The following is a 26,166-nucleotide window of genomic DNA, read 5'->3' as shown; positions in this document are numbered from 1 at the left end:
GAGGCCAAGACGGGTGGATCACGAGGTCAGGAGATCGAGACCATCCTGACTAACACGGTGAAACCCCGTCTCTACTAAAAATACAAAAATTAGCCGGGCGTGGTGGTGGGCGCCTGTAGTCCCAGCTACTCGGGAGGCTGAGGCAGGAGAATGGCGTGAACCCGGGAGGCGGAGCTTGCAGTGAGTGGAGATCGCGCCACTGCACTCCAGCCTGGGCGACAGATCGAGACTCCGTCTCAAAAAAAAAAAAAAAAAAAAGACAGAGGGACCAAAGGAGGAGAGACTTAACTAGTTCTGTTGAAACAATTCAGTACCAGAGAATACTTGTCATTTCCTTTAACTTTCTTAGCAATATCCTAGCAAGCCTAACCATGTCTACTTTTCTAGGCCTTTAATAAATTTTTGTTGTCTTCTCTCTAGTCTTCTTCTGGTTTCAAGTTGTTGTATTTGAAAATTGGTAGACTTTTATTCAGATTTACTAGAAAGATACCCTACTAAAATCATCGGCTTAGTTACCTAGGACTGCTAGTCCTTTTCATACCAGTGTTTAAAGTGTTCCTTTATCATGTATCTCTGGAGTAATCATTATTGCTCACAGGGACTGGGCGCACGCCTGTAATCCCAGCACTTTGAGAGGCTGAGGTGGGTGGTCACTTGAGGATAAGAGTTTGAGACAAGCCTGGCCAACATAGTGAAACACTGTCTCTACCAAAAATACAAAAAATTAGCTGGGCAGGGTGGCACGCTCCTGTAATCCCAGTTACTTGGGGGGCTGAGGCACAAGAATCGCTTGAACCCAGGAGGCAGAGGTTGCAGGGAACCAAGATCACACCACTGCACTCCAGCCTGGGTGACAGAGCAATACTGTATCTCAAAAAAACCCAAACTAGTACTTCTCACAAGATGTTGATCATTTAGGAGTGCTTTTGGATATAAATAAGTGTAGCTTAGATCTAGAGAGGTGGGTGATCTCAGAGGAGGTAGACTTGGCGTTTCCCCTTGCTTTTTATACTGTTGTTAGAAGGTTAACAGCCTGATACCATTAAAGAATAGTCTTGACCAGATGTAATGGCTCACGCCTGTATTCCCAGTACTTTGGAAGGCCAAGACAGGAGGATCACCTGAGGTCAGGAGTTAGAGACCAGTCTGGGCAACATAGTGATTCCTTGTCTCTACTAAAAATTTAAAAAATTAGCCAGGTGTGGTGGTTCGCACCTGTAGTCCCAGCTACTCAGGAGGCTGAGGGAGGATTGCTTGGGTCCAGAAGGTCAAGGCTTCAGTGAGCCATGATCATACCACTGCACTCCAGTCTGGGTGACAGAGCAAGACCCTGTCTCAAAAAAATACACATAACCAAGAAAAGGTTTAGCAAATTTTAAGCACTGTATCAGCATTTACATGAATAGTGAATGCCTAAGTCTCAACTTTTTGTTAAAGGGTATTTATGTAGCAAGATCTCTTTTACCAACACTTTATTAACATTGTTCCTGTATTACTTTATGGCAGGAGTCACTAAACTATGGTTAGCCGACCATCTGCTTGTTTCTTTTTTTTTTTTTTTGAGACGGAGTCTCGCTCTGTCGCCCAGGCTGGAGTGCAGTGGCCGGATCTCAGCTCACTGCAAGCTCTGCCTCCCGGGTTTACGCCATTCTCCTGCCTCAGCCTCCCGAGTAGCTGGGACTACAGGCGCCCGCCACCTCGCCCGGCTAATTTTTTTTTTGTATTTTTTAGTAGAGACGGGGTTTCACCGTGTTAGCCAGGATGGTCTCGATCTCCTGACCTCGTGATCCGCCCATCTCGGCCTCCCAAAGTGCTGGGATTACAGGCTTGAGCCACCACGCCCGGCCCATCTGCTTGTTTCTATAAAGTTTTTTTAAGACACACCATCCCCTTTGTTTACATATTGTCTATGGCTACTTTTTGCAATACAACAGAAAGCTGAGTAGTTGTTATAGCCTATACGGCCCACAGTCTTAAAATATTTACTATTTGGTCCTTTACAGAAAGGTTTGCTGATCCCTGCTTTTTAGTATCTTTTGTCTGTCTTACTTTTGTGCTTTGTATTTCAGATATTTATATACATTTCATTTCTTTTCTTTTTCTTTTTCTTTTTTTTTTTTTAAGGTGGAGTCTTGCTCTGTCACCTAGGCTGGAGTGCAGTGGCACGATCTTGGCTCACTGCAACTTCCACCTCCTGGGTTCAAGTGATTCTCGTGCCTCAGCCTTCCAAGTAGCTGGGATTATAGGCATGTACCACCATGCGTGGCTAATTTTTGTATTTTCAGTAGAGATGGCGTTTCACCATGCTGGCCAGGCTGGTCTTGAACTCCTGACCTCAAGTGATCTGCTCACCTCAGCCTCCCAGAGTGCTGGGATTACAGGCGTGAGCCACCACGTCCGGCTGCATTTCTTTTCTTTCATACAAGACTCTAGTCTGTAAGACCTAGGATTCAGATTTATCCTTATTTCATTCCTAACTTCTAACCATGAAGCTTCTTCATACATTGTTGGAGCTTAGTATTTATTGAGTAAACCCATGTATATATTTTAATTTTTAACAGTATTACTTGAAAAATATAAAATAGATTTTAGGTATTTAGAATTCAAACTTTTTGCCAATATAGACTGGCCTGTCCAGGGAGAATCATAGGAAGATTCCACTATGTTTATGGGTTTTGTTTGTTTGTTTGTTTATCTGTTTGTTTTGAGACGGAGTCTCGCTCTGTTGCCCAGGCTGGAGTGCAGTGGCCGGATCTCAGCTCACTGCAAGCTCCGCCTCCCGGGTTTATGCCATTCTCCTGCCTCAGCCTCCCGAGTAGCTGGGACTACAGGCGCCTGCCACCTCGCCCGGCTAGTTTTTTTTTTTGTATTTTTTAGTACAGACGGGGTTTCACCGTGTTAGCCAGGATGGTCTCGATCTCCTGACCTCGTGATCCGCCCATCTCGGCCTCCCAAAGTGCTGGGATTACAGGCTTGAGCCACCTCGCCTGGCCTGTTTTTTTTGTTTTGTTTTGTTTTTTTCAGAATAGTCTTATCTAGTTAATTATTCCATGGTGGAAAAGATTTTCTGCTTTGTTAAGCCATCTACTTAGAGATTTCTTCATGGCCAGGCACAGTGGGCTCACATCTGTAATCCCAGCACTTTGGGAGGCTGAGGTGGGAGGATTGCTTGAGCCCAGGAGTTTAAGACCAGCCTGGGCCACATAGTAAGACTTCATCACTACTATTTTAAAAATGATATATATATATATATATATATATGTACAAGAGAGCATCCCACAACTAAAGACCACTTACCAAACTCTGGTACATTCTGGTCAAGTATGGTGGCTCATGCCTGTGATCCCAGCACTTTGGGAGACTGAAGTGGGAGAATAATTTGAGGCCAGGACCAGGGGCAGTGGCTCACGCCTGTAATCCCAGCACTTTGGGAGGCTGAGGTGGGAGGATCGCTTGAGCTCAGGAGTTCGATACCAGCCTGGGCAACACACCGAGACCCTGTCTATACTAGAAATTAAAAAAATAGCTGGGTGAGGTGGCACGTGCCTGTAGTCCCAGCTGCTTAGGAGGCTGAGGCGAGAGGACCTCTTGAGCCCAGGAGGTCAAGGCTGCAGTGAGCAGTGATCATACCACTGTACTCCAGCATGGGCAACAGGCTGAGACTGAGGCCAGGAGTTTGCGACCAGCCTGGGCAACATAGTTAGACCCTGTCTCTACCAAAAAATTATTTTAAAAAAACAAAAAACAGGCCAGGTGTGGTGGTCCGCACCTGTAATCCCAGCACTTTGGGAGGCTAAGGCGGGTGTATCATTGAGCTCAGGAGTTAAGACCAGCCTGGGCAACATGGCGAAACTCTGTCTCTACCAAAAATACAAAAATTAGCCGGGCATGGTAGCGTACACCTATAGTTGCTACTTGCTATACTATGGAGGCTGAGGCACAAGATTCGCTTGAACCCGGGAGGTGGAGGTTGCAGTGAGCCAAGATGGTGCCATTGCACTCCAGCCTGGGAGACAGAGCGAGACACTGTCTCAAAAAAAAAAGAAAAAACAGGGCCAGGCGTGGTGGCTCACACCTGTAATCCCAGCATTTTGGGAGGCCAAGACGGGCAGATCACGAGGTCAGGAGATCGAGACCATTGTGGCTAACACTGTAAAACCCTGTCTCTACTTAAAATACAAAAAATTAGCCGGGCGTGGCAACAGGTGCCTGTAGTCCCAGCTACTCGGGAGACTGAGGCAGGAGAATGGCATGAACCTGGGAGGCGGAGCTTGCAGTGAGCTGAGATCGCGCCACTGCATTCCAGCCTGGATGACGGAGCAAGTCTCCGTCTCATAAACAAAACAAAACAAAACAAAAAAAACAAAGAACAGTAGCCGGGCGTGGTGGCATACGTCTGTAATCCCAGCTACTTGGGAGGCTGAGGCAGGAGAATTGCTTGAACCCAGGAGGCTGGAGGTTGCAGTGAGCTGAGATCATGCCACTGCACTCCAGCCTAGGTGACAGAGCAAGACTCCGTCTCAAAAAAAAAGCCTTCTAGTAGCAATCCTTGACCTGTTGGCCGCTTTTTTTTATATATTCTTTATTTCTCAGTAGGTGTAATTTTAAAGTATGTTTTAGTAGCAGAGAGAAGAAACTTAAATAGCAATTTCCACTTAATTATTTTCCTCATTTCTTTTTTTGAGACAAGGTCTCACTCCTTTTGCCCAGGCTGGAATGCAGTGGTGCAATCTTGGCTCACTGCAGTGTCGACTTCCTGGGCTGAAGTGATCCTCCCACCTCAGCCTCCCGGGTATCTGGGACTACAGGCATGCACCACCACACCCAGCAAAATCATTTTTTGTAGATGCAGGGTCTTGCTATGTTGCCCAGACTAGTCTTGAACTCCTGGCCTCAAGTGATCCTCCCAAAGTACTGGGATCACAAGCATGAGCCACTGTGCCTGACCTTATTTTCCTTATTTTTTAACCAACCCACTCTGTATGCATCTCCATACCTGTAGTTTAATTGAAGTAATAGGAATTATTCATCAGGAGAGGTATTTGAGCAGATGAGTAAGGAAGGCTTTGTTTTGTTTATTTTGTTTCTAGGTGTTTTGTTATTTTGTTTCTAGGTGTTTTGGCTATAGGGGCCCCTAGGAGTAAAGAATCACGTAACATTTCTTATTTTTTCTTGCATACAGGATATATTTTGGGGAAGTTCAGCTGAATGGCTTAGGAGAAGGTATGTATCAAGGTTGAAAAACATTCTTAGTGTTCAGAGCTCGCCTAACTTCAGAGATGAGCTTTGTTTCTGCTTGTTATAATATGTAGATTGTCATCTTAATATGCATAATACAAGTAAAGAAAAGATGAGAATGCAGGTAGGTGGTCCAGGTTACCCCGATCTGCCAGGGGTAACCAAATAATTTTTCCCAAGGTTCCAGGAACTCAGTTTTCTTTCTTACTCTTTATAAAACTGTATATTTTCCTAATTTTTTACAATGAGGATGTTAAATGTTTCTGGTGAACACCAAGAATTTTGAAAAATTGGAAATGAAACCAAGAAAATCAGGAAAGCTTTGTCGAAAGTGTCACTTGAAGAGGCCTGGCTCTTGACTTAGCTGTGGAGTGGCAGCTTGGGTGGAAGGCAGTTGCTTCTTAAATTGAGGTGTTTGTGTGACATTCTAGTGCTCCTTCACTGTCTTTTTTAGCATGTGATATATCCTTTGCAGGGCTGGTTAGTAGAACTTTCTCAGGCCTTAAGACTAACAGTTATTTTATCTCTTTGAAGGTAGCTTTATCTATAAATAGAGTGCTATTTCCCCTGCCAATATTGGCTCGATATAGAATACATTGAGAGGGAAGGAACCTATATATATATACACACACACACATCGCGAAATTAAGGCTGCTACACTTAACGTGCTAAGTGGATAATGCCAGAGATTACACAATAGGCCAAATAATTCAGGGAAAAACGGTCTAGGGGCAGTGTCAGTATTCTCTGCAAAAAAAGCTAATAATGTATCTTTTCTCCTAGGCTTCCAGACAGTTCGTGTTGGGACAGTGGGCACCCCTGTGGGCACCATCACTCTTTCTTGTGCTTACAGAATTAACTTGGCATTCATGTCTACCAGGTGAGGAAGAGCCCTGGAATCCAAAAGAACTCTTCCAAAGATAGTTTTTTTTTCTCCTAAACTTTAAGACTAAACCTACAATGCAGCTTTGCTGAAAGCAGTGCCTTCAGAAGAATAAAATCAAGAAAGAGAGAGCACAGTTGCCAGATTGGAGAATTTGAGTGTCCCAGAGCCAGTTTGTCCAGAACGTAGGATTGGTGGTTTATATTTAGGGATTGTGATAGTTAAAGCTGTGGTAGTGCCTGCCAACAGATACAAGGTGAGGGGCCCTCTGAGGACTTTGTGGGGGCTGGAAAAGCATTCTAACAAATACTGGAATCTGCTTATTGTATTACAGGCAATTTGAGAGGACCCCACCTATCATGGGGATTATTATTGATCACTTTGTGGACCGTCCCTATCCCAGCTCCTCTCCCATGCACCCCTGCAATTACAGGTGAGGAATGTGAAAAGGTGCTCTCCCAAACTGCAGCTGGGCAGAAGCATCCATCCTGCACAGGTGCATAGAACACCTTTCTCAGCACTCACTCTCCAATGGGCAGGGGAGCACTGATGGAGACCCCACATGGAGAGAAATCAAATGGGCTAGTTTCCCTTCTTTCTGCTCCCTCTTAGGTACACCAAGACTTAGTGTATACAGACTGTCTCAGAAAATTCTTGGGATATTTTGGATCTTGATGTTAGTGATAAGACTTTTCTTGGTGAAACCCCATCTCTACTAAAAATACAAAAATGAGCTGGGCATGCCAGCGTGTGCCTGTAATCCCAGCTACTCAGGAGGCTGAGGCAGGAGAATTGCTTGAATCTGGGGGGCAGAGGTTGCAGTGAGCCAAGATTGCGCCACTGTACTCCAGTGTGGGCTACAGAGTAAGACTCCATCTCAAAAAAAAAAAAAAAAGACTTTTCTCAGTTACAAGTTACTTGGAGCCTTAGAAGAGTGGCAGTGATTTCTGGAATATCCTTGGCGGATTAATTGGTTTTCAGGTTACCATCTGGCACATTAGTTTTATATCAGAATAAAATGCCTCCAGGTCTAGAACTCAGAAAACAGGGGTTAGAATAGATGTAAATACTGGAAGGATAGTACCTGTATGTGATAGACTTGTGAAATTGAATAAGCTTGTCTTTAGGGTTTAGATATTTGTTTCATGCAGTCTCTACTACTGATAATTCTTTGAAAACCCAGATGTGAGCTCCACTACTGGTCTGGCTTAAGAAAATGCTCTCTCAGACCAGGCATGGTGTCTAACGCCTACAGTCCCGGCACTTTGGGAAACTGAGATGTGTGGATTGCTCAAGCCCAGGAATTCGAGATCAGCCTGGGCAACGTGGCGAAACACCGTCTCTACCAATTTTTATTATTACTGTTCTGTTTTTGAGATGAATTTTGACTCTTGTTGCCCAGGCTGGAGTGCCGTGGTGTGATCTTGGCTTACTGCAACCTTTGCCTCCCGGGTTCAAATGTTTCTCTCGCCTCAGCCTCCCGAGTAGCTGGGATTACAGGCATGCGCCACCACACCTGGCTAATTTTTGCATTTTTAGTAGAGATGGGGTTTCTCCATGTTGGTCAGGCTCGTCTCAAGCTCCCGACCTCAGATGATCCGCCTGCCTCGGCCTCCCAAAGTGCTCACTCACAGGTGTGAGTGAGTCTACCAATTTAAAAAAAAAAAAAAAGAAAATGCTCTCTCAAATAATAGGTCAGGTAAGATGTTTGCGTTTAAAACACAAAACAGGCTGCACACAGTGGCTCACACCTGTAATCCTAGTACTTCGGGAAGCTGAGGCAGGAGGATTGCTTGAGCTTAGGAGTTCTAGACCAGCCTGGGCAACAGAGGGAGACCCCTGTCTCTACAAAAAATTAAGTTAGCTGAGCGTGGTGGTACATTCCTGTAGTACCAGCTACTCGGGAGGCTGAAGCAGGAGGATTGCTTGAGCCTGGGAAGGCTGCAGTGAGCCACGCCACAGCACTCTAGCCTGGGTGACAGAGTAAGACCTTGTCTCAAAAATGAAAAACAAGAACAAAACATTGTCAAACCTCTGAATGCCACTCTCTGGAATGTTTGAAATTATCGAGGACTCCACACGCCTTTCTTGCCAGTACGAACTGTGTGAAATAGTTCTTAGCACAGGTCCCATCCCTATCTAATCAGCTTTTGTAGCCTTTCTGAAAGACTGCCACCACCATAAAATTCATTATTTCTTTCTTTCCACTTTAGAACTGCTGGTGAGGACACTGGAGTAATATACCCATCTGTGGAAGACTCTCAAGAAGTGTGTACCACCTCTTTTTCCACCTCCCCACCATCCCAGGTAGGGGGAAGCAGGTTCTGCGTGATGGTTGTTATTTGGTATGTATATGGGCTTTATGAAATGGTGTCCAAATTTAGCTACAATCCCTTTTGGTAGTGGTAGTGATTGTTTCAAGGGGATTACTTTGAGGGGTAAGGGAGAGCCTTCTTGTCCAGAAGATAGTATTTCTAGTCTGTAATTATTCATAATCTTCGGGATTACATTTAGCCCTTACCTTCGTGTGACATCTTAAAATTCCCTAGAACATCAGTCACAGAATTCCAAATGCATTCTGACACCAGAGATTTTCTCTGACTTACACTTGTTAACTTCATAGCTACTTCTCTACCGAGTGGTAAATTTCATTTCTAATAATGGAAGAGGCCCCAAAGAGCCAAAAATTATTTAGCGTAAAATGCCAGGGAGAAACCAGTAATACAGCTTTTCTTTATAGGTGATACAGATTTCTACTTGTGTGTATTCTCTATCCAGACATTTTTAACCATTAACTTTTCCACTTCAATCAGTCTTCAGTGGCAAACCCAGTTTCATAAAACAGGCTCCAGGCCAGGTACGGTAGCTCACGCCTGTAATCCCAGCACTTTGGGAGGCTGAGGTGGGTGGATCTCGAAGTCAGGAGTTCGAGATCAGCCTGAGTAACATGATGAAACCCCGTCTCTGCTAACAATACAAAAATTAGCCAGGCGTGGTGACGTGCGCCTGTAATCTCAGCTACTCAGGAGGCTGAGGCAGGAGAATCGCTTGACCCAGGGAGGCAGAGGTTGCAGTAAGCCAAGATCATGCTACTGCACTCCAGCCTGGGCGACAGAGTGAGACTGTCTCAAAAAAAAAAAAAAAAACCCACAGGCTCCAAACACTGTTGTCAGCTTCCCCAGAGAAAGCACCCCTGTGGTCTTGTGTAATGTGTGTAGTGCCAAGGCAGCTTTGGCTAAACAGTGATTTTTGCAGCTGGCTGAATTGCAGGGGCACATTTCTTGCCTTCCACCACAAGTCACACATCCCCAGCTTCCTTGCCTCCAGATTCCTCTTCTGCCTGCATTGTCTTAATTGTTGCTCTCCTCTTTCACTTTCATATTAGGTGGTTTCTTCTAGACCTACCGCAGTTCTACTTGCCTTTAAATCAGCCCAGATTCTCCCATTTCAACTTTTTATTTGGGGGACCAGACAAATTCATTAGCTGTCCATGTGTTTTTATTTACTGTTGGTTTTTTGGTTTTTTTTTTCAATTTTTCTTTTTCCCTTTTTTTTTTTTTTTTGAAACAGGGTCTCACTCTGTTACTTAGGCTGGAATGCAGTGGTGCAGTCATGGGTCACTGCACCCTAGACCTCCCAGGGTCAGGTGATCCTCCCACCTAAACCTCCAGAATATCTGGGACTGTAGGCATATGCCACCATGCCCAGCTAATTTTTTGAATTTTTTGTAGAGATGGGGTTTTGCCATGTTGCCCAGGCTGGTCTTGAACTTCTGGACTCAAGTGATCTGTCTGCCTTGGCCTCCCAAAGTGTTGGGATTATAGGCTTGAGCCACCACACCCAGCCCTTATGCGTTTTTTGTTTTTTGTTTTTTGTTTTGAGACAGGGTCTGGCTCTGTCGCCAAGGCTAGAGTGCAGTGGTGCAATCTTGGTTCACTGCAGCCTCCACCTCCCAGGCTCAAACCATCCTCCCACCTCAGTCTCCCAAGTACTGTCTTTGTAATTCCAAAAATTAAAAAATTTTTTCCATCCTTGGTTGTTGGAGGAAATATTGGATTAAAGCCATAGTTCTGCTGGGCACAGTGGCTCACACCTGTATCCCAGCACTTTGGGAGGCCAAGGCAGGCAAATCACAAGGTCAGGAGTTCAAGACCAGCCTGGCCAACATGGTGAAACCCCTGTCTTTATTAAAAATACAAAAAATTAGCTGGGCGTAGCGGTGGGTGCCTGTAATCCCAGCTACTTGGAAGGCTGAGGCGGGAGAATTGCTTGAACCCGGGAGGCAGAGATTACAGTGAGCCAAGATTTCTCCACTGTACTCCAGCCCGGGCAACAGAAAAAAAAAAAAAAAAAGTCATAGTTCTGCAGGGCTCAGTGGCTCATGCTTGTAGTCCCAGCACTTTGGGAGGCCAAGGAGGGAGGATCACCTGAGCCCAAGGGTTCAAGCCCAGCCTGGGCAACATGGTGAAACCTTGTCTCTACCAAAAATACAAAAATTAGTGGGTGTGATGGTACAAACCTGTAGTGCACCTACTTGGAAGGCTGATCTGGGAGGATCGCCTGAGCCTAGGAGGTTGAAACTGTAGTGAGCTGAGATCGTACCACAGAGTGAGATCCTGTCTCAAAAAAAATAATAAACTCAGTTGTAATCTGTTTCAAAAGCAGGAGTTAATGTCTGTTACTGATGTTGTAAAATCCATGGATCACTATTGTTTCTATTGTCCTAGTTTGTTTAGGGTGAAAAAGATTCTTGTTCTAAAGTTGCCAAAACAGTTTAGTTTGGGGGTTTGAGAATTGTCATTCCCCTGCTCTCATGAACATGTGTAGGCATGAATGTCAGCATTGATCTGGTCAGAGGAGCTTCTTGTATGCTTACTGACACAGAGTAGCATTGACAAAAAAAGCAGACAAAGACCTACTTTCTTTCTAGTGCACATTAATGGAAGCAGGGTTTTTTTGTTACTGTTTTTAGGTAATTAAGTTGTAGATATGTTGAATATTTTTCTTTTTTTTTTATAAGCTCATCCCAAGCTGTTCTAAAAGATATGTTAAATTTAAATTTCAGTAAGCAGTTCTGTTTTACAAGTAATAGATTCATAAATAATAAAGTTGTAACTTGTGAGCTATGAAGGATGGTGAGACTGGGCCTTAACCAAATCAGTTTGTCTGTTTCCCTGATACAATGGAAAGTTGAACCTAAAAGTAAAGGGAAGTTGAGTAGTTTCTGCACCTGATGTTTGCATCAAAGTTTGTATGCCTATGTGACTAGAGACTATCTTTTTTATGGTAACTCTTATTGTGTCTTATCACAGTATAAAACTAGATCACGCCAAATTCTTATCAACAGTCTGCACTCCATAAGTGAGCCCTGTCGTTACTCCCTGGGGGCCTCTGATCAAGGCTGGTACAATTTGGTACAAAAATACTCAATTTTGAACCTAATTTCTCTCAGCGGTAGAGAGACAATCATTTGCTGTCATTTCTCCTCATTCTTGTTAATATTGAAGTAGTATTTTTCTTAGTGACTTGCATAATTACTTAATTCAGCAGTTTCTATTGGAGCTTTTGCTGGAGTCCAGTAAATATATGTTGTTGGTTTTGCCAACAGTATAAGGATCATTGTGCCATTTGGGCACAGAGTTGAGTCTAGAAGTGAACCTACTATGTGGCCTAAGGTCCTGCCTCCAGTTCTAAGCATTAATTAGCTAATTGGTCAGGTTTATAAATGGAACAACAGGCCGGGTGCGGTGGCTCACGCCTATAATCCCAGCACTTTTGGGAGGCTGAGGTGGGCGGATCATGAGGTCAGGAGATCGAGACCACCCTGGCTAACATGGTGAAACTCCATCTCTACTAAAAATACCAAAAAAATTAGCCGGGCATGGTGGCAGGCACCTGTAGTCCCAGCTACTAGGGAGGCTGAGGCAGGAGAATGGCATGAACCCAGGAGGCGGAGCTTGCAATGAGCCAAGATCACGCCACTGCACTCCAGCCTGGGTGACAGAGTGAGACTCTGTCTCCAAAAAAAAAGGAACAGCAAGACCCAAAATAATCATCATGACCATAATCATTATGCCCCTAAGTAGCTTTGAAATCATGAGAGTTTTCAACGTGCCCCAGCTTTTTACTTCATCAGGTTCACCTACGCCACCAGGGACTGTAAGAACTGCATACACACACCCCTGCACACCCACTTGCCTTCCCTGGAATGACGTAGGAAAGCGTGCATCTGAGCTTCTTAAAGTTCCAGCCAACAAATGTCAGCTATTTGAAACTGTCCTGCAGTTTCTGGGTTTCCTGAAAAAAGCTTTCAGTTGAACATTACAAGCCCCGCATCCTTATTCATCTTCAGGACACCTTGCATCTGCAGTCAGGCCCTTCTTTTGGAAGCTGCTATCTGACTTCCTCTCTTTTTTGAGTAGAGACAGACCAATAGTTGACTCAAGTTTCTCTGTTTTGCCAAGTTGTAGCCAGCTCACCTCAGCTTTGTTTTCTAGCTGCTCATCAGGGAGACAGGCATACGTGGAATGCCCTGAAATAAACATCACTGTAGGGACCTTCCAAGTTGTCCCTTTGGAAAGACAGCCCCACGCCCTCGCCCTGCTTCACTCCTGACTCCAGTGTCAGTTCCAGCCTCTCTTACTACTGCCCCTTCCAGAGTTTCTTCACTTCTTTCTCAAGTTCCTTTTCTTTTCTTTTCTTTTGTTTCTCCTGTCTCTGTGTGTGTCTGTGCACAGTGTGTGTTTACTGTCACAAAGGCACATTTTCAGACCCCTACTCCTGTGGTGACGGACACCCTGAGGGTCCCCATGGCAGGACTGGCCTTTTCCCATCAAGTGAGTCCATAATGGGAAGAAGGGGATATAATCAGATGGCATACTTTTATTTAAAAATTGTAAATAAATTACAGGGTGTAGTTACTTAAATGTCCCGAGTGTTCTTTGGGATTATTTTGAGGCTTGGTAATAGATTTTAATAGGACACAGCCACGGCCCAGCAGCCCAAAATAGGGAATTTTTTCATCTGCCCCTCCTCCTACCATTGATGTGAAAAATACATGGAGTTATTTATATCAGATTTTTAAATAAACAACTCACAACTGGTATTCTGTCTTTTTTCAATATAAATAGCAACATTCCCATACCCAGGGGTGATGGAGGGTGTGATTAGAGAAGATGACTTTCTGTTTCAAAGGGGCCTCAGGACAAAGGAGAGAATAAAATGACTTTGGAGAATCTGATTTCGGCTGCCAGTTCTGCCCAGGCTTGTGCTCTACACATCTGCTGGGCTTAGCACTGAAACAGTTAGCTCAGCCCCTGGGAAAACGGGGAGAAAGGAACTTATTTGAGGCCTTTGGGAGGCTCCACAGCTTGGAATCCCAGTCCCAGTACAAACAAGTCTGTGTTTTCTCCTCTGATAATGGCCTGGTATGTCCCTAACCCTATCACGTCAGGACCCTGCACTGTGGGCATGTGGGCGGGAGCCATTCCTCATCTCTCTGCTGAGCCCTCTTGTTTGTCACGCTCTGGGATTGCCTATTTTTTCCTTGTCTTTCCTCTTCTCTTTGTTTTTCTCTTGCTTAGCTCTCAAGCTCTCGCCTTTCCTATCAGCCTGCTGCCCTGGGCGTTGGATCAGCTGACCTGGCTTATCCAGTAGTGTTTGCTGCTGGCTTAAATGCTACACACCCTCACCAGGTATCTTTAAAGATGGGGAGGACCATGGGTTTCCAATGCTGCCTCCCCTGCCCAGAGGCAGTTGAGGACTCTGTCTAGGCCGAGGGATATGTTCTAAGTGCTATATTCTGAAGCAAAGCTCTTTTGTAACTTCAGAGGCCTAAAGTGACTCTCTGAGAGGAAGGTGCCTGTTAGAGTTCAGAAAGGAAAGGCTTTTCCAGGACTTTTCTCCCTTTCCTTTTTCATCTGTAGTCATTACTGTGCATTTCTTCCATTAACTGAGTTTCAGAGAGGATAAAGATCCAGGGATTACTGCCCACTTGGTGGCAGCGTTGGTGATGGAAAAGTCAAGAGCAGATACTATCATGCTAGAATGTGAGGTTGCCCTCCTGCCTGGCATGCCATGATTCACTGTCTCTTTCCATTTTCCCCCAAAGCTGATGGTTCCTGGGAAGGAAGGTGGGGTACCCCTTGCTTCCAACCAGCCTGTCCATGGTGCCCAGGCTGACCAGGAGAGACTGGCAACCTGCACCCCTTCTGACGGAACCCACTGTGCTGCCACACCCTCCAGTAGGTGAGTTCACATTTTGGCTCTGTCTCTGGTAAGGCTGGCCAGGGGCCTGGGCTCCCTGACACATGTGCTTATTTAGTATCAGTAAAAAGTAACTTTCAGCACTAGCTGGGGCGTGGCATTTGAGCCCAAAGCATGGGCTCCTGGCTGGGAGTGGTGGCTCATACCTATAATCCCAGCACTTTGGGGGAGGCTGAGGTGGGAGGACTGCTTGAGGCCAGGATTTTGAGATTAACCTGGCCAGTATAGGGAGACTCTGTCTCTCAAAAAAATTTATTTTTCCTTTTTTTTGTTGTTTTGAGACAGAGTCTCACTCCGTTGCCTAGGCTGAAGTGCAGTGGCACAATCATGGCTGAGTGCACCCTCCACCTCCTGGGGTCAAGCGATTTTCCTGCCTCAGCCTCCTGAGTAGTTGGGATTATGGATGCGTGCCACCACACTTTGCTAATTTTTGTATTTTAGTAGAGATGGGGTCTCGTCGTGTTACCTAGGCTGGTCTCGAACTCCTGGCTTCCAGTGATCCTCCCGCCTTGACTTCCCAAAGTGCGTGGATTACAGGCGTGAGCCACCACGCCCAGCCTCAAAAATATATTTTTTAAAAAGAAAGAGAAAAACAAAGTGTGGACTCCTTGAAGTTCCCTGATAAGAATCTGATACATCTGCTGGGATGTCAGGAAGCTGGCCTGGAACTTCAGTACTAATAGGAAACAGCAGGAGCTCAGTTCTTGTCACCTTTATCTAGTAAAGGAGTTGTCAGATGTTTTTCTCTTACCCCAAGATTTATATCCTTGGAGTCAGTCCTTAGTATTCCCCAAGGACCAGAACAGGTTGTTGACCATAGCCCTGAAGTCTGGGCCACAGTATGTCTGTGCTGTAGTTGGGATTGATCTCGTTTTTCTGCTGCGTTAGAGCCTCGTGGAGAGCCTTTGGAACAACTATTTTCCTCATGTGAAAAAATGTAAAGCTTTGTGTTTTCTGATTACCGAAGTGATACATTCTATAGAACTCAAATCCTAAAGACATTAGATAGGAAGCGAACGTTCTTACGTTTCCACCCTGCAGAAGTTACCACTGTTGCCTGCTTTTTTTTTTTTTTTTTTTTTTTTGAGATGGAGTCTCGCTCTGTCCCCCAGGCTGGAGTGCAGTGACCGGATCCGCCTCCCGGGTTTACGCCGTTCTCCTGCCTCAGCCTCCTGAGTAGCTGGGACTACAGGCGCCCGCCACCTCACCTGGCCAGTTTTTTGTATTTTTTTTTTTTTTAGTAGACACGGGGTTTCACCGTGTTAGCCAGGATGGTCTCGATCTCCTGACCTCGTGATCCGCCCGTCTCGGCCTCCCAAAGTGCTGGGATTACAGGCTTGAGCCACCGCATCCGGCCTGCCTGCTTTTTTTAAAGACAGGAAACCTTCAGAATGGTTAAGTGATTGGCCTGAGCTCACTTAACTCACAGGGCAGGAGGCAAGCAGATTCTCTGACTCCAGAGCCCCACCCCTTCTTTCCACGATGCTTTCATTCTCCCTGGGGAGCCATGGGCTGTTTTGACCTGCCCTACCCTCCCTTGATTTTGAAGTCCCCAGAGATAATGAGATTACTTTGCCTCCTCACATTCTAAATGAACTTTCTCATGATAGAAATTCCTGATTTTTTTTTTTTTTTTTTTTTTTATTCCCACGGTAAAGTGGGAAGGAAGTCCTTTAGGAAGTTTTTTTGTGTGTGTGCCATGCATCAGGAAAAATAATTTGTGTCATTCCTGTCTTCTCAAACTTCCATCCTCTCCCTTTTCTCCCTCTGTTAGATGATTAAAGGCATTTTACACTCTAGTTTTCTGAGCCTTGACTCTTGGGACATGTCCAGGAGTAAAGACAGAGGCCCCTGTTGTGTGAGAATTCTTAAACGGAGGTCATAAGAGCTCAAAATTTGCACAGTACAGGTCCTCCCTGTTGGCTGGAGCCCAGGGGCCACTTGACTACACAATCCTCTGCCCACCTTGAACCCCTGTTTTTGGCCAGAGGACTTTTCCTAACCCTTGCTGCTTGCTGGTTTGGCAGCCTCAGCCATGGGCCCCCACTGCTGCTGCTTAGGCCCCCCTGTGCAGGACTCAGCTTCAGTCTGAAGGGCTGGGGAAGGAGGGAGTGGGAGCAGCCAAAGTAAATGTGTCATTCAAAGACCTTTAGTTGAGGGAGGGGTGACTGGGGGCGAGGAGAGGGGAAGAAACATGGCAGGGAGCCCAGAGAACCTTAGCCCAGGCAATTTGTCAAGGGCGAAGAGAGCTCTGGCAGGCTAAGGAATCAAGTTTGGAACTAAAGAAGAAGAAAAGCTAGAACTTTTAGTAGTTCCAGGAAGTGCAGCCCTCTGCAATCAACTCAAAAGGCAGGGCAATAGTGGCATCAGCCAGACCACATAATGCCATCTCCCCTTGATGGGCCAGTGGGGGCCAACTCCTGCCCTAGGCCACAGCCCCATCAGATGGTGGATTTATAGAGAACTAAGTTGTCCTGCTGTGGTTTGAGAATGAGTACTAACTTAACCTTTCTTCTCCAGTGAGGATACTGAAACTGTATCAAACAGCAGCGAGGGACGGGCCTCCCCCCATGATGTCTTGGAGACCATCTTTGTCCGAAAAGTGGGGGCTTTTGTCAACAAACCCATTAATCAGGTGATTTTCCTGCCACTGCCACCTGTGAGAATGTCTGAGTTCTTAGAGTAAGGTCCCACAGGCAGTTTTCTTAACCTGAAATATTAATATCTCAAAACTGCATGTGTGTGTAAATTTTTCTGTGAAGAGGATTAATAACCTGTGCTACCCCTCCAGAATAAGTTAAGAACTATTGTTCTGTGACCTTTTAAAGGCCACCTACCAGAAAGGGAGACTAGACCTAGATACCATTTAGTACAAAAACACAACACTGCGTCATTGTCTCAGCCTTATTTGAATTGAACTGGGAGGCTCCTCCTCAGCGGGGCCAGTGAAGCACATTGTTACTGCATGACTATGGGGCAGGCTTGCAACGCTGAATTCCCAGGGTCCTCAGGACCCCAACCCTTGTTTATGCTGTGGGTGTATGTGATGGGGGACAGGGAGGTGAGGGAGCTTGGGGAGCCTCTAACAAGGCAGGAGCCTGAGGGGCAACATGGTCAGCATAGGTGGGCGAACTTGCTGGACCTCTGGGCTTCTGGCAGCCTGGAAGGAAGCATGAACACTTCAGGAGGGGCAGGCATGAATGCTTTTCTCCTGTGTCTCTTCAGGTGACCCTGACGAGTTTGGATATACCCTTTGCCATGTTTGCTCCCAAGAATTTGGAGCTGGAGGATACCGATCCGATGGTGAGCCCACCATTGACTACGAGTTCCCGGTAGATGGTGCAGTAGTCATTGTTCTTCCTGGGCCAGAGTCACACTAATCCCCCACAGACTGTAAACCATGGCCCCTTGGCTTATGGATTTGTAGCCAGCATTAAGTTCTTCCCAGAATTTTCAGATTGTTTACAGTAACTTGAATCTGGGTCACAGCATCAGCCCTAACCCTGCCTTGCTATGAAACAGGTGAATCCTCCAGATTCCCCACAGACTGAATCTCCTCTCCAGGGCAGCCTGCACTCAGATGGCTCCAGCGGGGGCAGCAGTGGCAATACCCATGATGACTTTGTTATGATAGACTTTGTAAGTCGCCATCACCTTCCTTGACCTTTGCTGTCCCGGGGAACTAGACCTAGAAGCACCTAGTGTACTTGATCCAGATTTCCTTCATAGGGATCAGATGTGCTGGTATAAACAGAAGGGATGGACTGGTGGAGCCCGGTCTGGGGAGATATTTTGGAGGCCAATAAACAACAAGGCATTTTGTGTCATGCCTTTGGTTAAAATTCATAATGAAATTCAACTGTAAATGGAGATTTTCCACTGATATCCACTTAGGTCCTATTCGTGCCTAGGCAAGGAGTTTGAAGAAAGGGGACATAAACTTAACTAGTGAAGAGGAATATTATTACCAGCATTAGAAGTAAACAGTCTGGAAGGGAAAAGTGTAAAGATTTCGCTCCCTAAGATAAGCCCAGAAGAACCTTTTCTTTGATAATTGCTAGAAGGAAAGACTTGTTCATAGCTTATCTCCTCTGTGGTTCAAGGCAAGCTAAACTGAGTCTGTCTTGTTTTTGAAGAAACCAGCTTTTTCTAAAGATGACATTCTTCCGATGGACCTGGGGACCTTCTATCGGGAGTTTCAGAACCCCCCTCAGCTGAGCAGCCTCTCCATAGATATTGGAGCACAGTCCATGGCTGAAGACTTGGTATGGAAAAGCCTTCCTCTACCACAGTGCATCCTTATTTGATGGTCATTCCTTTGCCACAGGCCTAGGAGGCCTACCACCTTCTGTCTTCCCTGTAGTAGAAAAGAGACATACTTAGACCATTATCTTTTGATCACACTTGAGATTTGCATTGTGCCCAGCAGTCATTATCGGGAATTTGCTTGAGCTTGGTTCCTCCTTTCTCTGCACATTCTCAGCGTTACTTACATGCTCCTGTTGTTCTGTGCCTGACGTCTTCTCCTTGCAGATGCTACTAGGCCAAGTTGCTCTGACAGCCCTTGCATTAGCTATTTAGCTTTCCAGGGACATGCCAGTGGTACTGGGCAGAGGAGATTGTGAGGTCCTGAGTGTCTGTTTTTGCCCTTTCCTCAGAGAGCTCACTCCGTCATCTAGCAGTTCTCACACTTGGCCAGATGTCCTGATACTGACCATAATGTCCAGATGTCCTGATACTGACCATCTCTGCTTAGGGCATTTCCTCTTCCTGCCTCTGAGGGGCAGAAGAGTGCCCTGCACAAGCCACAAACTTTGAGTGCCCCATGCCAGGAGATGGCCCTCTTTGAGGTGGAATGAACACCTCCTAAATAGATACTAAGATCCTGTGGTAGCTGCCCTGGATTTGCTTTAAGGAGAAAAGCATGCCCGGTAATAACAATACAGTAATAGCCAGGCGCGGTGGCTCACGCCTGTAATCCCAGCGCTTTGGGAGGCCAAGGCAGGCAGATCACAAGGTCAGGAGTTTGAGACCAGCCTGGTCAACATGATGAAACCCCGTCTCTACTAACAATACAAAAATTAGCCAGGCATGGTGGCGGGCACCTGTAATCCCAGCCACTCAGGAGGTAGAGGCAGGAGAATCGCTTGAACTCAGGAGGTGGGGGTTGCAGTGAGCCAAGATTGCACCACTGCACTCCAACCCAGGTGACAGAGTGAGACTCCATCTCAAAAAAAAAATGAATAAATATAGTAATAATTATTATTACCAAGGCTTTTGGGGCCAGGCACAGTGGCTCATGCCTGTAATCTCAGCACTTTGGGAGGCTGAAGCAACTGAGGCCTTCACTTGAACTCAGGAGTTTAAGACCAGTCTGAGCAACATGGTGAAACCCTGTCTCTGCAAAAGGTACAAAAAATTAGCTGGGCATGGTGGCACGCATCTGTGGTCCCAGCTCCAGCTGCCTGGGAGGTGGAGGCAGGAGGATTGCTTGAGCTGGGGAGGTCAATGCTGAAGTGAGCCATGTTTGTGCCACTGCCTCTAGCCTGGGTGACAGAGTGAGACTCTGTCTGAAAAAAATAAAAATAAAAATCAAGGCTTTTTGAGTGCCAGACATTTTTCTTAGTGTTTTACATGAATCTTCAACAGTCGTAAGAGGTAAATTTTCTCATCCCAGTTTACAGATGAGAAAACCAACAATGATTAGCTTGCTCATGGTCACACAGACCCAGGCAAAACAAAGCTTTGTTTGATCTTAGAGGATCTGGCTCCTCAATTTAGCCTTTTAATCACCGAACTCCCCCTATCATGACGTGCATTTGGAGAAAGTGTGGCTCCAGTTCTCTCAACTGATGCCACAGCCATAGCCAGTTCTGAGGCCTCCCTCTCCTTTCAGGAAGCTGCACCCAAACCACCCTCAGCTCTTGGTGTGTTCAGGCCACATTATAAGCTCCCAGGCAAGAGACTCTCCAGACTGCCTTGTGGTCATGTTTAAACCCCTACTGTCAGGAAATTGTGATGGTGAAACTGCAGATGTAGCTTCTGTTCATTTAATCATCAGTAGACACACATTTTTATTAATAGTTGATACTCTAGGACAGTTAAACTGTTTTCCTCTGCTGCTCTCTTTACCATTCTCTCTCAACCTCCTCTAACTCACCCCTTCCTCAGCTGGTGTAAAGACAACAGATTCTGGCCAGGTGCAATGACTCATGCCTGTAATCCCAGCACTTTGGGAGGCCGAGGCGGGTGGATCACAACATCAGTGCAAGACCCGCCTGGCCAACATGGTGAAACCCCGTCTCTACTAAAAATACAAAAAATAAGCTGGGCGTGGTGGCGGGCGCCTGTAATCCCAGCTACTCGGGAGACTGAGGCAGAGAACTGCTTGAACTCAGGAGGCAGAGGTTGCAGTGAGCTGAGATGGCACCACTGCACTCCAGCCTGGGTGACAGAGCAAGACTCTGTCTCAAAAAAAAAAAAAAAAAAATACAGATTCCTAGGCCTTACCACAGACCTGCTGCTGTGTCAGAATCTCGGGAGTATAGCGGGGCCACCTGGTTCATGTTCCCCAGGGGGTCCTGATGCCCAGCAAAGGGTGTGAAGAAATCTTTTGTAAACTCTGTTTAATTTGTAGAGCTGTACACTTCGTGTTTTATTCTAGTGTCAGTCAGATCTGTGCCAGGGATATTTCATGTTTAATTTCTGGATCATCTCACTCTTGTGGTCCTTTTCTCCTTCATTAAGTGTGTGACCCACTTGGACTCCCAAGGCCGTTCCATTAACCCTCCAGCCCCTGCAAAGCCCTGATGCATATACCCTTCCCCACCCTGTGCCTACGCAGCTGCCCTGCGTTCTCCCACCTGCTCGGCCCAGCTAGGGCTGAACTTTGTCTTGCTTGCTTCCTCCCCTTTTGGGGACTGGGCTAGCTGCCTCTTCAAGGCCCTGCCTGAGTAAATGGCTCTTCCTTCTCTTTCCGGTACAGGACTCATTACCAGAGAAGCTGGCTGTGCATGAGAAGAATGTCCGCGAGTTTGATGCCTTTGTGGAAACCCTGCAGTAAAAGTATCCTCAAGTCCCAGCAGCACCCCCTTTTTGTGGCCCCAGAGGACAGGCAGCCTCCCATGCCTCAGCTGCTCCCACCCCTCATCCTGCTCTGAGCCAGGTGGAAGGGAGGCTGGCTTCTCTCATGGGGACCCAGAAGTCCCTACTCTTGGACCTCCTGGAGACTCCGTGGTGGCAGTCAAGCCCAGTGCCCAGTTGGAGAAGACTCACATGCTAGCCTTGGAGATGGGAAGACCCTTCCTACGAAAAAGCCCTCAGCAGGGCCATCTGTGTGCCCCGCCCATCACCAACTGCTTCCCAAGGATGTCATCCTGTTCATCCTGCTGCCAGCCTCCTGCCTGGGCCTGCCTTGCAGCTGGCCCCTTCCCTGCCTGCTGTTACCATCCACTATTTGACATTCCAGCTGGTGGCCAAGAGATTGGTGTGGAGGCAGAAAGAGGAAGGAGACAGTGCCAGGAGGAAGAAGGAAGGAGTCCCTTGGCTCTCTTCATTGTCCTGTACTTCCTTCTATCTTCTTCCCCTCTTCCTCCCTCTCTTGCCCCAATGCCTGTACTTCTGGCAGTATGACAGGCCTGCTTGCCCAAGATGAGAACTCCAAAACCAGCCACTCCCACCCCTGAAGGTTGGGAGAGTCTGAGCAGCCCTGGTGGCTGCCCGTGCTCAGGTCCTCAGCTCCATGGGAGATAAAAATGGAACCCTGAATCTCTAGGATTTTATCACTTGGAGTCACAGCAAAGTTCTTTTCCTCTTTTTCCCCCGTTGCTGCTCCTTGGTTATAGAACATGGTAAATATTTATTACTTTCAGAGAAACCAGATATTTTATAGAGAAAAGATGTTTGAGGTGAGTTGTTTTTCATTGGAGAAGGTGGAGGGCTCTTCCTGGGACAGAGACCTCCTCTTCTGGAGGTTCCTGAGAATCCGGGCTGCTGCTGCGAGGATCTTCCTTCCCACCATACAGACGGCGAGATCCAAGAAGACGGCTGGCCAGGGGCAAAGTCACCTCCCAGCGTGGCTGCACTGGAACTGACTACAGGCTTTACCTTGGACAGCTGCGTATTCCTGGTGAGAGCCTTACATCTCCCACAGCTTCTGCAGAGTGACTGACTCCATTCTTGCAGCCCAGGAAGTCCTGGGTGCTAAATGTGATGGCCACATGTAGTGGTTAGGGGATGTTGTGTGTGTTCCCCCAACTGCTGGAGTACTTGTTCCTGGTCCCTGGGGCTGTCCTGTGGAACTTTTCCTTCTCCTGCTTGGGCCTAGCTACACCTCCCTCTAACCCAGGGTCTGTACACTGCCCTGGGATTTACCAGCTGGATTGGCTCCTGGTTGAGAAACCAAAGCTGGGCGTATGATTGACTTAACCCTTCAGGTATTGTTACTTGAATAAGTCCAGTATCTAGCCTCACCCACCTACCATCTGTCCTTTCCCAGCCTCGCTGGTAGTCCTGGCCAAGGAGATATAGGCTTACTCCATTCCTCCTGACCCACCTGGGGCACTCGCTGGCAGCAGCTGTGCTTCAGTGGACCAGGTGGCTCTCAACTGCTTGTTAGTAAATTGCATGTGACACTGTTCTCACCTACAAGGCTGACCTCTGAGGACTGGAGCAGGCTCTGGAGGGGACCCGAGCTCTGCATGCTGCTGCTGCCACAGAGAACTGTTCTCAGCAGCAGCAGCAGCCAACTGGCCCTCCTATCTTTGGCTCAGAGCACACGTGTGGCTTGCTGAACCCAGGCCCAGGTGTATCACCAAGGCCCCAGCTTTGAGAAGGGGGAAGGCCCCTGGTAAGTTATTAATGCCCCCGTATTTCAGCCACTGCTCTCTTTCCAAGGCCTTGCATGGAAAGGCCTACTAGCCATTGTCCCAGGCAGCAATCTTTGGCCTCTGCAGGTGGCAGCAGCCTTTCACCAATGCTCCATCTGTGAAGAGTCTCAGCCATAACTTTGGGCTGAGCCTGGGAGAAGTAAAGCAACTGTTAAGGCCGGCCCTTGCCCCTCAGCCCTACCATAAAAGGAATAAGCCCTAGACTGACTCCTGCAGCACCCCCGGGAAAGGCTGGGACCAGCTGTCTGTCTCCAGGTGGCAGAGTCCCTCCTCCTCCAACCTTTCCAACCTACTTTGTTTGGAAATACTGAGCTACACTTCAAAATGTATTCAAGAGATTTCCAATAAATTTTTTTCTGTACTTTACAGCCTCCTGTCCTGCAGGTTGTCTGAAGACCTCGTAACCCCTTCCTCCCCACCCCTGCCCCAGTGCAGGTCTGGGAAAGGGGAGAGTGGTGCATTGGAAAGTGCAGAAAGACCTCAGTGTCTGGGCAAGCCCATTTTGAGTCGGGTGTGGCCACTTAGCGGCTGTACACCCTGGGGTTTCCCGGGTCAGGAAACTTCTTAGAATTTCTCGTTCCCTGGTCCCCTGTCAGGGGCTTGTATTTGAATATTCAGTTAGAGAATGCATTTAAAATACACCCATAGTAAAATCTCCATAAAATGTAGGCCACTGTCATCAGCTCTTTATTGCTCTTACGTAACAGAACTCACCCTGGAGAGAAAAACAACAGTGGGAGGCAGGGAGTGCAGGGCTCCTCAGGCCATCCGGGGGATTTGTGGCTGAGCAAGCAGAAGAGAAGTAGCAGGAATTTAAAGGTCCATGCAAGTGTGTTAGCTGCCTTGATCTGACTGGCAGTCCCTGAGGAGCCAGGAAGAGTAGAAGAGCCCCCGGGGGGGATGTGTCCTGTCTGGCTCCTGGGGGTGGGGCTGCAGGCCTCTCAACCCGGCCAGGGCCAGCCCCGCCTCCTAATTCTCCTAGTTTGTGCCCATAGTTGGGGGAGGGAGCTGATTAGTGGAGCCAAGGTCCCAGAGGTAGAGATGGTTCTAGAGGCAAAAGAGAACTGACAAGAACTGGACAGCTGCTGTCTGGGTTGCTGTCCCACCCGCCTTCAGGCTGAAGCCGGGCCCAGGATTAAAAAGGGCTGGTTAAGCTGGGCGCGGTGGCTCAAGCCTGTAATCCCAGCACTTTGGGAGGCCGAGACGGGTGGATCACGAGGTCAGGAGATCGAGACCATCCTGGCTAACACGGTGAAACCCCGTCTCTACTAAAAATGCAAAAAAACTAGCCGGGCGAGGTGGTGGGCGCCTATAGTCCCAGCTACTCGGGAGGCTGAGGCAGGAAAATGGCGTAAACCCGGGAGGCGGAGCTTGCAGTGAGCTGAGATCCGGCCACTGCAGCCCAGCCTGGGCGACAGAGCGAGACTCCGTCTCAAAAAAAAAAAAAAAAGTGGGGGTTGCTGGTTAGAAAAGTCCAAATCCAGCCTATTCCTGGAGCCGGGAACTCCTGATTATTAGTAAACCAGGTGACACTGACCATGTGGCTAACCAGGACAGTTGCCCAATACCTGAGTCAGAAGTGATGAAAAGTCTGTTCCTGTCGTTTGCCCTTCAACCAGGAATCTCCGATAACAAAGTTCTCAGTTGCCCCATGCCCAGCAATGGTGTCCTACCTCTTTAAAGCATCTCCCTACACTCCAACCCCGGCGGCCAGCGTTGCTAAGGCCTTGGTAAATGGGCATTTGAGTCACTCAGCAGAGGCCCTGCCAGGAGCCCAACCCAAGTAAACAGTTTCCTCGCTCCTGTTTCCCTGGGTCACTGCCTCTCTGTTGCAGTCACCCAGCTCTAGCTGAGCAGATCCAGAGAGAGAGGAGGCCCCCAGTGTCTGGAGGAAGGCCAGCATTGTGGAATGGGACTTGCTTCCTGGGGCTCAGGCCCAATGTTTGTAACCACCATCTGTAAGCACAGCCTGATGCTGCAGCTCTGGCGCTGCTCCCCCAGCCCAGACAAGCAAGGAGGAGAAAAACCAGGCCCACCTGGGGCTGCTGTAGCCTCCTAATTGCCATTAGCAAGCAAGCAGCAGACACACCTGGAACCTGACCACTGTGGGAGGTGAAATTCCGGCCTACTCTCCCACCAACAAACTTCTCAAAAAAAAAAAAAAAAATGCAGTAAATAACCATCTTAACCTTTAAAGCAAAGCAAAACCTGCTGAAGAGAGGATAGGAGAACTGGATCTGTCACAGCCTCTGTCTGGGCATGGCAGGGGAAATGGCCTGGCCTCAGGCTGAGGGGTGGGCAGGAAGGGAGGGCTCCGGCTGAGGGACCCTCTCCCAGCTGCTGCATGAGGCTGGGGCTATCACACCATTCACCCGTGACCACTGCGCACACGCGGTGTTAGATGCTGTCTACATTTTTTTTTTTTTTTTTTTTTTTAGGTAGGGTTTCGTTCTGTCACCCAGGCTGGAGTGCAGTGGTGCAATCAAGGCTCACTGCAGCCTTGACCTCCAGGGCTCAAGCAATCCCCACTTCAGCCGCCTCAGTAGCTGGAACCACAGGCATGTGCCAGCACGCTCGGCTAATATATATATATGTGTTTTTTTTGGTAGAAACAGGATCTTACTATGTGAGATCTATGTCCAGGCTAGTCTCTAATTCCTGGGCTCAAGCAATCCTCCTGTCTTTGCCTCCCAAAGTGGTGGGATTACAGGTGTGAGCCATGTGCCTGGGGTGTCTGCATTATTTCTGAACCTCAAAGGAACCGTCCTCTGATGAAGCAGCAGCCACAGGGGTGGTGAGCCAGTGATGACTGTTAGCAGTGAGAGCTGGCACGTGAGGGAATGAGGACTTAAACTCTTGTGTGACTCCAGATCCCACACCGTTGTCTACCAC

At 47.4% G+C, this 26,166-nt stretch overlaps 1 protein-coding gene across 6 annotated transcripts in view; it reads left to right on the top strand.

Annotated features, from left to right (window-relative positions):
* Positions 1–23,640, top strand: part of ATG13 (autophagy related 13) — a 61,229-nt gene extending 37,589 nt beyond the window's left edge. For 2 of the 6 annotated variants that reach the window (XM_025357210.1, XM_025357211.1), the window contains 12 exons: positions 5,183–5,223; positions 6,022–6,118; positions 6,456–6,554; positions 8,335–8,428; positions 12,859–12,957; positions 13,705–13,815; positions 14,232–14,368; positions 16,907–17,021; positions 17,612–17,689; positions 17,909–18,025; positions 18,523–18,651; positions 21,372–23,640. In XM_025357210.1, the coding sequence (XP_025212995.1) occupies positions 5,183–5,223; positions 6,022–6,118; positions 6,456–6,554; positions 8,335–8,428; positions 12,859–12,957; positions 13,705–13,815; positions 14,232–14,368; positions 16,907–17,021; positions 17,612–17,689; positions 17,909–18,025; positions 18,523–18,651; positions 21,372–21,449 (1,195 nt within the window). In that variant the 3' untranslated portion in view covers positions 21,450–23,640. The remainder of the gene's footprint in view (positions 1–5,182; positions 5,224–6,021; positions 6,119–6,455; positions 6,555–8,334; positions 8,429–12,858; positions 12,958–13,704; positions 13,816–14,231; positions 14,369–16,906; positions 17,022–17,611; positions 17,690–17,908; positions 18,026–18,522; positions 18,652–21,371) is intronic. The other 4 variants (XM_025357214.1, XM_025357213.1, XM_025357216.1 and 1 more) reach the window with 2 other exon arrangements.
* Positions 23,641–26,166: the final 2,526 nt, after the last annotated feature.

Source organism: Theropithecus gelada, chromosome 14, assembly GCF_003255815.1.
Source record: "Theropithecus gelada isolate Dixy chromosome 14, Tgel_1.0, whole genome shotgun sequence".
In the NCBI taxonomy this organism is placed as follows: Eukaryota; Metazoa; Chordata; class Mammalia; order Primates; family Cercopithecidae; genus Theropithecus; species Theropithecus gelada.
This window is presented reverse-complemented; position numbering and strand designations above follow the sequence as displayed.